At 35.7% G+C, this 10,824-nt stretch overlaps 2 protein-coding genes across 7 annotated transcripts in view; one reads left to right on the forward strand and one right to left on the reverse strand.

Annotated features, from left to right (window-relative positions):
- LOC135139557 (sarcospan) overlaps positions 1–427 on the reverse strand; it is a 43,260-nt gene extending 42,833 nt beyond the window's left edge. The window contains exon 1 of the mRNA XM_064069848.1: positions 185–427. Coding sequence (XP_063925918.1) covers positions 185–326 — 142 coding nt within the window. The 5' untranslated portion in view covers positions 327–427. The remainder of the gene's footprint in view (positions 1–184) is intronic.
- Positions 1–10,824, forward strand: part of LOC135139555 (uncharacterized) — a 38,955-nt gene that overhangs the window by 2,098 nt on the left and 26,033 nt on the right. Inside the window, exon 3 of one of the 6 annotated variants that reach the window (XM_064069843.1) lies at positions 3,353–10,284. The exons of 4 other annotated variants lie outside the window; for them this stretch is intronic. In XM_064069843.1, coding sequence (XP_063925913.1) covers positions 3,353–9,019 — 5,667 coding nt within the window. In that variant the 3' untranslated portion in view covers positions 9,020–10,284. Of the gene's footprint in view, positions 1–3,352; positions 10,285–10,824 lie in introns of those variants that run through there. One more of the 6 variants, XM_064069844.1, reaches the window with a different exon arrangement.

Below are 10,824 nucleotides of genomic sequence, written 5' to 3' on the forward strand. Positions count from 1 at the left end.
TTTATCTGTATTTTATAAAGGATGTCATAAAACAAACATTGCCAGTTTGTTATGGCCAGTATATTTACGAATTTGTGGCCACACCATCTAATAACCCCGTGACGATTGTATACATCTGTGCAGGTATTTGTTTGTACACACAGACGTAGTAACGATTAATATTAAACGGCAGCAATTTACTTACCATAATAGAATCCATAGAAGTAATCTTGATGCAGAACGTAGTTGGGTACGATAACCGAAGGGTATTTCCGAGGAATGACGATTCCATCGTAGTCGAACAGTTCATAAATTTTCAACGCATTGTAGTTGACAAAACATTCCATTTTGCTTTAGACCCGGTCGCCACCGTACGAACTAGTTAACCATTGTGTTGTAAAACTTTGATGGATCTTTGGTATTTTTAGAAGTGGAACATTCGGAAATTGAACGTTTACACGTCTCAGCAGGCATTTAATTCAGAGATAATGGATTCACACGATACCTGTGTGTTTAAAGTGGGTGTGAAAAATAAACAAGGAACGAATTTATTTATGTAAATATTTTGGGGAGCGGGAATTAAGTCAAGATGGGAAAGTTCATTCCAGATGATTGGAGGAACTTTTGGTTTTCGGTGTTTACACTCTCATAACGTAACTAGATGTAAAAGATGTTTTTAACACGTTTTGGGTTTATTATTATGGTCGGCACAAGCAAGACGGTTTATTCTTGTTTATTAATAATAATGTTGCCAAAAATTGTCCTGTACGTAAAGCAGAAGGTCAGATTGTAAAAGCGTCTATTTTAATTTTATTGGGGTTTTACAGTCGTTTGGAATAAGATATTAATGTATAGAGAGCGGATTTATAAGCACAAAAAAATTAAGAATAAGCGCTTAAATACGCACAACATTTTCAATAAAAAAGTTTTATTTTAAGCAAAAAAGCATTAAAAACATAATCATATTACAAATCAAAGAACACTTCTTAGAACTTTGGATAAAATATTGTTACAATAATCCTAGACTTTATATTTTACACCCGTATTTCAGTTTTCTTTAAAACAATTTATGTTTGTAATATGTTCCAAGTTGTCCACTGTAAAATTTTTTCGCCGATCATTTAAAATGTGTTTAAAATTGGAGAATGTGCGTTCAACATCCACACTTGTTGTTGGCGCAAATTTGAATTTTGCAACTAATGTTGAATCTAACTCCAAATTTTCCACCTTCTGGCCTTGTAAAACACGAGCAACGTCGGAAAGAACACCGAAACCTGCATTTTTATTTAACACTTCGTCAAGTTTTTGAGACAATCTAGTACCAATATCACCCCTTACTGCGTTTGCTTGTTGTTTAAATTCTTTCACTAAGTTTATGGCATCTACCAACAACATGTTGGGTTTTTCTAACTTTTCTATTACCTCACATACGAATTGATAATTGCTTCTTAGAAAAGGTAGATCTTGTCGCAAATCTTTGTTTTCCAAAATATTTATGCAATCTTTAATCGATTGAGAAGAATCTTCGCTAAACTCCGTAACTACTTCCTCAAATTCTTTGATATATTTGTCATAATAAAATGTGGCCTGTAACCATGTTCCCCACCTCGTTATAATCGGCTCTGGGGGCAATGGTATGTTTGGAAATTTTTCCTTAAAATGTTGCACTCTTAGTGGGGCTTTAACAAAAATCTTTTTACCATTTGCCACTAATTTATTAACAGTATGAAACTGCAAACGTATTCCTTCAGCCACTCTGTTTAAACCGTGGGCAATGCAAGTAGAGTGAATTAAATTGGGGTACAATATTTTTAGCTTATTCCCTGCTTTCAATATATAACGAGCTGCATCCGAGATCATCAATAAAATTTTATTCGCCGGTACGGCATTTGGCAAAAATAGTGACGTAAGACTGTCATTTACAAATCTGGTAATCGTTGTTTTATCTAACATTTTCAAACTTACTACATACCCTCGACTAGGGAAATTTTCATTTAAGATTCTAACAATTAAACTTGCCACGTATCTTCCACAACTATCGGTTGTTTCATCGACAGCGAACCATAAATAATTATCTCCAATGCGATGTTTAAATTCGTTGTAAACTTGCTAAAACACTGGGCCTACATAATTTTTTCGGAGAGAACTTTCAACCGGAATATGTCGATTGCAGTGTTTTTCAAGGAATTCTTGAAGAGGGCCTTTCTCCAATTTTTTTAAAGGTATATTGGACTGGATCATCATTTTACATAAATCGAAATTAAACTGAAACTGCTCATCTTTTGTGGAAGTAGATGCAACAGATTCATGTATGGTCTGCTGTTTAATTTTAGAAACTTCAAACTTTTTCTTCCTTTCTACATGAAGAGTCGTTCTGGCATGTTTCGTCACGTTATATTTTTTATCACTTTGAATCTAAAACAACGTACATATACAGGATTAACAAAGGAAAATAGATAAAAAAAAATTAGTGGGCTTACGGTTTTCACACAAGCTCTGCAGAATATTTTGTTGTGTTCTAATTTTAATTCTGGAAAATCCCTTATCCACTCATTCGGCGTCGATTTTACTTTCGGCATTCTTTTAAAATATTAGTAATATTACCAAAAAGAACTCAACATGTAACAAGGGAGAACCACGTATAACACTGTACTACGACAGATGCGATAGACTGATGGTTGTGAAATAAACGGTCCATTTACTTAAAAGTTTCCATTAGAAAAATTTTAAGGTAGGTAGTTGGGTACAATAATCCTTTTTTCTAGAAAATCTTTAACGGTCTTGCCGCAAAATGCCGAAAAAGAACAGCTGGTTAAAAGCTTTAATTCATTATCAACGGAAGTAAGGATTTAAAGTCATAAAATCTATGGAGTATTTTTCCAATCCTATAATAAAATTTTATTACCCAAACGACCGGAACCTATTCACAGAAAGGGTCTTGAGTAAGTGTACTTCAATGTAAGTCCAGGTAAAATGCATACGATACGATACGGCTAACTAACAAGTATTTGTCATCCCGACAAGGCCGGCAATTGAACAAAATATGTATTAGAACTCATATTCGCCGAAAAAAGCATTAAATAAGCATATAAGTTTTAATATCCATAAAATTGAAAAAAAAGCAAATAAGCATAAAAAAAAATGTGTCAAATGACTCCAAATTGTATCATAGTTACAGATATAAAAAAGTTTTAAAGTGCTTACATTTTTCACATAAAGCATTAAACCTCGAAATCCGCTCTCTATTAATGTATTCAGCGTTTTCAAAAATAACGCTTAGGTAACCTTCCTTATTTTTATATATAATAGTAAAAAGTTTTTCACAACAAAAACCGTCTTGTGAGTAGTTAGTGATCCATTTATGCATTTTCAGATGTTTAAAAAACGACCCGGAACAACCGACAAGGGTAAAGAGTACGAAAACATGGCCATAGCCAACATCGTTTTACAAATGGTAGCTGACGATAAAATAGATAACTTTCAAATATCGTCAAATGATAACAACTTCGGTGCATTTGATGATGTCGTCGTCAAAATCGAGTCGGATCTAAATGTCATACTAAAAGCAATGCAGTTAAAACACAGCACCCAAAAAACACTTTCATCTGAGCATCTGAAATCCGCAAAGGGAGACTTTAGTTTAGGCAAATATTTTGACTCTTTCCAACCACTCAAGAATGTAGCACAAGAATTTATAATTTTTACGAATCGTTCATTTGGTGTCAAGCAAGACGCAAAGTTTCAGCTACAAGGGCAGAAGTTTTATGTTCGACCTGTTAAAGTGTGTAGTTCACCTGACCACTTCGCAATTTCAAAAAACGTAAATTATGTCTACAAATTTGAAATCGTAGAAGATGCATGGACTAGAGAACATATCTCCGAAATTCAAGATTATCAAACATTTTTTTCGAAATTGTTTCTTTATACTAATCAAGAAAATTTTGACACACTGAGACAATCAACAATTGAAAAGTTTAGAACAACGTATTCTTTGAATGAAAAGGATTTCGATCAATACTACAAAATAATATCGGAGTGGAATATAAGAGAAGGGAACAAAGAAAAGTTGAACAAGAAATGGATGAAACGTGCTATTGCGCTCGAGATTTTGTCACCTCATATTGAGCCGTTATGTTTTGGTGCAGTTAATGACCAGATGAAAATACTTCGAGATGCTATATCCATGTTCACTATCACATTAGTTGAAGAGAATTCAAGTGAAAATGCTAAAATTTTGTGGGGTGATGTTGCAAAACAAAATATTGACATTAAAGAAATAAACAGAATAAGGACAAATTACCAACTGTCAGTTGACTATATTGATGCTAACGACATTGACAAATTAAACTCAAAGTTATTTGCGCAGTTGTTGTGGTTGACGGATAAATGCCCTTTAATAATACGTGAGTTTAAAAATTTTGAAAAAGCCGTCAAATTGTGTGAAGATCTAAAGTTCGTTGTGCTTGGTGACGGAATGAAAGAGGAATGGATGACACACTATTCGTTATTCCAAAATCTGTCAAACCTGAAAGGGGAGTTTTACCAAAAAGTAATGGAAACTTTTACTGTCTCTATTCAAGGAAAGGAAGAGTTTAACTTAGTGACAGCTTTTGGAAAAAATGAAAAATTTCTGGAAAATGTGACGACGTCTGATTTGATGGGAATGCTAAACGGACCATGCTTGATAGACGGAGAGAAAGAAATACTCTCTGAACCTTATATCGAACGTCATTTATCGCAAAATGTTATAGATATTAATTATTTAGAAAAAGTACATGAAAACACTATTATCATTTTACAATACACGGGTAATTTTGATAAAGTGAAGGATAAACTTAAAAAATACAAACTAATTAATGTTGATAATGTTCCCAAAAAACAAAATGACAACGATGAAGGCATAACAGAAAATGTAGTTAGCAATGAAAGCGCGTTTAACGATAGTTTGGATAAAATAGATTTTCGTAATAAAATGTATATCAGTAGTAATAAACTTCTCGAATCTAAATTAAAACAAATATATACGGATAATTCAAAAATGCACAGGTTTCACTATTTCAAAGTCGCAAACAACGGACATTTGCAATGGATTCAAAGCAAAGGTGATATGAGTGACTTAGAAAATTACAAATTATCTAACAGCTCTTTCACGCATGAAAACTCCCTGTGGTCTTCTCAATTAGAAAATAACATCAATTTGATAACTAGTGATCCGGGAATGGGTAAATCTGAGTTGATGAAAAGTTTCAAAAATAAATGTCCAGCGCAAAATTGGACGGTTACGATTTATCCTAACGATGTCCATTTATTTTTTAAATCTTTTAAATTAAGTCAAGGATCAAACTACCTAACTTGGTTCGGAAGATTTATAATCAACGAAAAATACGGCTCACTCAAAAAATTAGACCAAAGTTTTTTCGAAATGTGTTTAAAACAAAACCATATTGTGTATGTTTGGGATGGACTAGATGAAATTTTAAACGAATATTTAGATGTTGTTTCAGATATAATACTTCAGCTAACAAAAAGAGGTTTTGTTCAGTGGGTAACTAGTAGAAAACACCTCCAAACTTTTCTAGAGAAAAAATTCAATGTGCTGTCAATTGACTTAACACAATTTAGCGATAAAGAACAACAAAATTACATAAAACAGCGACTCAAATGTGTCAGTTCTGAAGCCGAAATTGAGATCACCATTCAGAAAATTAAATCTACCTTTGTAATTATCGAACATGTTGACATATTAGGAATTCCGCTTCAGATATTTATGCTCACGGAACTATTTCGTCGAAATAACGAAAAGTACTTGGAACTTATAGACAATAAATTTCGTTTAACTGATTTATACCGCAGTTTTATCGAAGAAAAATTTAACATCTTCTACGAAAATAAAAGTGCTTTTGATCTTCAAAATCCACATATGGCAGTTATGGTTCGTCGCGAAAAAGAAAAGATGTTAAAACACTACGAAATACTTGCGTTAAAACTAATATATCCCGAATTTGTATTACAACGATTAGACATTAATTACCAAAAATCGGTCAAAAAATTTTCGCGCAATGACTATGCGTCTGTTGGTATAATAACCCAAGTACAAAGTAACGAACCACACTTTCTTCATGGATCTTTTGCGGAATATTTAGTTGCCACATACTTATCCAAAAATTTTACAAATATACCAGTTGACATATTTTTTGATCAGAAGTATAACAACGTACGCTTTTTCTTTGATATGCTGTTAGCAGAGAACTCACCTGTTCATCTGGCGATATTGTACAAAAATTTTGACTTCGTTAAAACATACGATGACGAAATATTAACACGCAAAGATAACGGGGGAAGAAGTGCTTTACATTTGATTTGCTCGTGGGGACAAAGGCACCCACATGTACAAGTGATCCACGAAAATAACAAATATATAGTTGATGAGGGTACCACCTTTAATGGTAAACCAGAAAGTACACAATTTCTTGAGGCAGTAATGTATTTACAAACCAAAAACAATAATTCAGAACATGATTCCCTGCTAGGGATAACACCGCTGTTGTATGCCAAGAAAAGTGAAAGTTTGGCGGTCGAACTAAAATTACTACTACGTAAAAATACAATTTTTTTCCAATCAATTACTGATGATGATAGAATAAACATTTTGTATTACTCCACTTTACTCGCGTATGACGACGTAATTGAAGTGTTTAGTCAAAAGTTAAGTAATAGTCATCAGGAAATTAACTTTATTACGAAAGCCGACCACAAAACGCCACTTATCTTAGCATCCAAGGGAGGACACAAAAAAATTGTTGAATATTTGGTGAAATCAGGGGCCGAAATAAATCGACCAGAGCGTGATGGTTCTACGCCGCTATTCGTCGCTTCACATTATGGCCACTTACAAACTGTCACGTATTTAGTGAAATCTGGAGCTGAAATAAATGGTTCCATGAATAGTGGTTTTATTCCACTTAACACAGCTGCTTATAACGGCCACGAATTAATTGTCGCGTTATTAGTGAAATCAGGCGCAGACGTCAATCGTGCTAGTAAAAACGGTCTAACAGCACTTGAAGGCGCTTCTTTTAACGGCCATATAGCAATTGTGGAATATTTAGTGAAATCAGGGGCCGAACTAAATCGAGGTGATGATTTTACACCCCTTTACTTAGCTTCGCAAAGCGGCCACTTACAAACCGTCAAGTATTTAGTGAAATCCGGAGCCGAAATAAACCGTCCTATCACTGGTGGAAATACACCGCTTCAGATAGCTTCTGATAAGAACCACGAAATGATTGTTGAATTTTTAGTGAAATCAGGTGCAGAAATCAATCTCGCTAATGACAACGGTTGGACTGCACTCCGTGTCGCTTCTTATAACGGCCATGAAGAAACAGTTCAATTTTTAGTGAAATCAGGGGCTGACATAAATCACCTAGATAACAATGGCCTTACACCCCTGTACGTAGCTTCACAAAATGGCCACTTACAAACTGTCAAGTACTTAGTGAAATCCGGAGCCGAAATCGATCGTTTCACGGAACTTGCATCTACACCACTTCACACAGCTTCTCATTATGGCCACGAATTAATTGTTGAATTTCTAGTGAAATCGGGTGCCGATATCAATCGTGCTAATAAAATCGGTCTTACCGCGCTTCAAGGTGCTTCACTAAACGGCCATGAAAAAATTGTGAAACAGTTAGTGAAATCAGGGGCCGAAATAAATCGCGGAGATAATGATGGTTTTACACCGCTTTACGCAGCTTCACAAAACGGCCATTTACAAACCGTCAAATATCTAGTGAAATCCGGTGCCGAAATCAATCGTCCTACGAATACTGGCTCTACACCCCTTCACAAAGCTTGTGAAAACGGCCACGAATTAGTAGTTGCATTCTTAGTGAAATCAGGTGCCGAAATCAATCGTGGTAACAAAGACGGTCATACCGCGTTACGCAACGCTTGTTTCCACGGCCACGAACTTATTGTCGAGTGTTTAGTGAAATCAGGGGCCGACATAAATCTAGCAGATAACGAAGGCTTCACACCCCTTTACGCAGCTTCACAAAACGGCCATTTACAAATTGTCGTGTCGTTAGTGCAATCCGGGGCCGAAATAAATCCTCCCACCAGAAGTGGATATACACCACTTTATATAGCTTCTATAAATGGCCACGAAAAAATTGTGCAAAGTTTAGTAAAATTAGGAGCCGAAATAAATCGAGGCAATAAGGATGGTTTTACACCGCTTTACGTAGCGTCACAGAATGGCCACTTACAAACTGTGAAGCACTTAGTGAAATTCGGGGCCGAAGTAAATCGTGCCATTAATAGTGGCTATACGCCGCTTCATATCGCTTCGGAAAAGGGCCACGAAATAATTGTTGAATTCTTAGTGAAATCCGGCGCCGAAATCAACCGTACTGACACAAACGGTTTTATTGCGCTTCACGCAGCTTCCTTTAACGGCCACCAGAAAACTGTCGAATGTTTAGTGAAACTAGGGGCCGAAATAAATCACGCAGATAGCGGTGGCTTCACACCACTGTACTTAGCTTCACAGAATGGCCACTTATCAACTGCGACGTGCTTAGTGAAATCCGGGGCCGAAGTAAATCGTGCGATTAATAATGGTTATACACCGCTTCACAAAGCTTCTGACAATGGCCACGAATTAATCGTCGAATTCCTAGTGAAATCGGGCGCCGATGTCAATCGCGGCGATAAAGACGGTTTTACTGCGCTTCGTGGCGCTTCCCTCAACGGCCATGAAAAAATTGTCGAATGTTTAGTGAAATCAGGGGCCGAAGTAAATCGGGCAGATAAAGATGGTGTTACACCGCTTCACGCAGCTTCACAAAATGGTCACTTCCAAATTGTGAAGGGTTTAGTGGAATCAGGGGCCGAAGTCAATCGTCGTATTAATATGGGGTGTACAGCAGTTTACATGGCGTCACAAATGGGTCACGAAAGTATTGTCGAGTTTTTAGTGGAATCCGGGGCCGAAGTGGATAGCGCTAGTAACGATGGCTCTACATCGCTGTAAAAACTGGAAATACTTTGTAGAATCCGGAGCCAATCAAGGCGCTCTGTACACACTTCGCTGTGAGAGAAGTGCTCGAGAATAATAAGTGTTCAAAATTCAGGTCCCTTTCCCTCTTCGTATTTACAACGACATTTTCTTACTAGAATAATTATTTTTCGAAGCGCATCAATGTTTAAAATTAAATCCTGAATTTGTTATACAAGAAAATAAAAATGAAATTTGGTTGATTTTGTGCCCTCAACGCATAGGAAAGGAGTGATTGATTAATCCATACTCAGTGTTTTCCCCAAGAACTCTCATAAATTTGTAGAAATTCAACGGGCAAATTTTTAGCATGTTTCAAATAATCTTAAACTATTTGCACCATTTCACTGCATTCGGTTTTTGCAATTTCAAAGTTACATTGTAAAATATTCTTATATAATGTTGATTTTTTTTTTCCAAAAATCTGCATGCTCAGGGTAAAAACTCAACGCGGATTCATAAATCACACATGCAGGAGTATGCAATCCTATAAAATTAAATATATAACAGAAAAAAAATGGACAAATTAGTAGTAAGTAAAACTTCACGTCAAAAATTGACTTTTTTATTTTATAAAAAAAGCAATAAAAACCTTCAACGTCAAAATTGGCCCGTTTGCTTAAAACATGATAGAATGATGATGAAAAAACAGGAAAAAAAGATTAAATAGATGAAAAAAAAACGATGAAACGTACCATTTTACATTCTACTGATTTTAGTTTAGAAATTTTATCTAAAACGTCCGATAATCGAATCCTTAAACCCGGGTCATTCAACCAGATCAGAATTTACCAAAAATTCTATTTGGTAAAGATAAATTAAATCGGCAAAATTGTAAAATCAGGTCATTATTGTTTAAAGTAGATTTATAAACTCGCTGTTGACGTTGAAATTCCCGTTGCAGTTGCTGTTCCCACTGACGTTGTTTATAGAGCAGAAAATTGAATAAAAAGGCGGATCTAAGTTGATTACTACAAAAATTTACCATTTTGGACATGTTTTAAGTTTCTTGTTGTCGAAATAAGTCCACACATGTTAAGAGAAAAAGGCAAGATGTAGCCCCACCCACCCGCCCTATCTCAATTGTGATGATTTTTTTTATTCGTCGTGAGCCAAGTAGTAGTAGTACTTTCTAAAGTACGACTGATTTTGGCAAATGACATTCCTCTAAGAAAATAAAGAGCGGTTTTTCTTAGAGGATATGTCATCTGCCAAAATCAGTTCTATCTTAGAAGGCGGTAGCCCCACCCACCCACCCTCTCTTTTTTTAGAAGGTATGTCATTTGCCAAAATCAGTTCTATCTTAGAAGGTCTTAGCTCCACCCACCCACTCTCTATTTTATTGAAAGGTATGTGATTTTCCAAAATCAGTCTTATATTAGCAAGGACTAGCCCCACCCAGCCGCCCTTTATTTTCTTAGAGGATAGTACTTGCTAATATAAGTCTTATTTTGGCAAATCACATTCATTCCAAGAAAACAGAGGGTGGGTGGTTGGTACTAGTACCTGCCTTGATAAGACTGGTTTTGGCAAATCACATACCTTCCAAGAAAATAGAGGGTGGGTGGGTGGGGCTAGTACTTGCTAAGATAAGACTGATTTTGGGCAGATGATATACCTTCTAAGAAAAGAGTGGGCGGGTTGGTGGGACTAGTACTTTCTAAAGTACTACTGATTTTGGCAAATGACATATCCTCTAAGAAAATAAAGAGCGGTTTTTCTTAGAAGGTATATCATCTGCCAAAATCAGTTTTATCGTAACAAGTACTAGCCTCAACCAC

Source organism: Zophobas morio, unplaced genomic scaffold (genome assembly GCF_036711695.1).
Source record: "Zophobas morio isolate AGI-343-1 ecotype UQ-CSIRO unplaced genomic scaffold, CSIRO_AGI_Zmor_V1 ptg000031l, whole genome shotgun sequence".
In the NCBI taxonomy this organism is placed as follows: Eukaryota; Metazoa; Arthropoda; class Insecta; order Coleoptera; family Tenebrionidae; genus Zophobas; species Zophobas morio.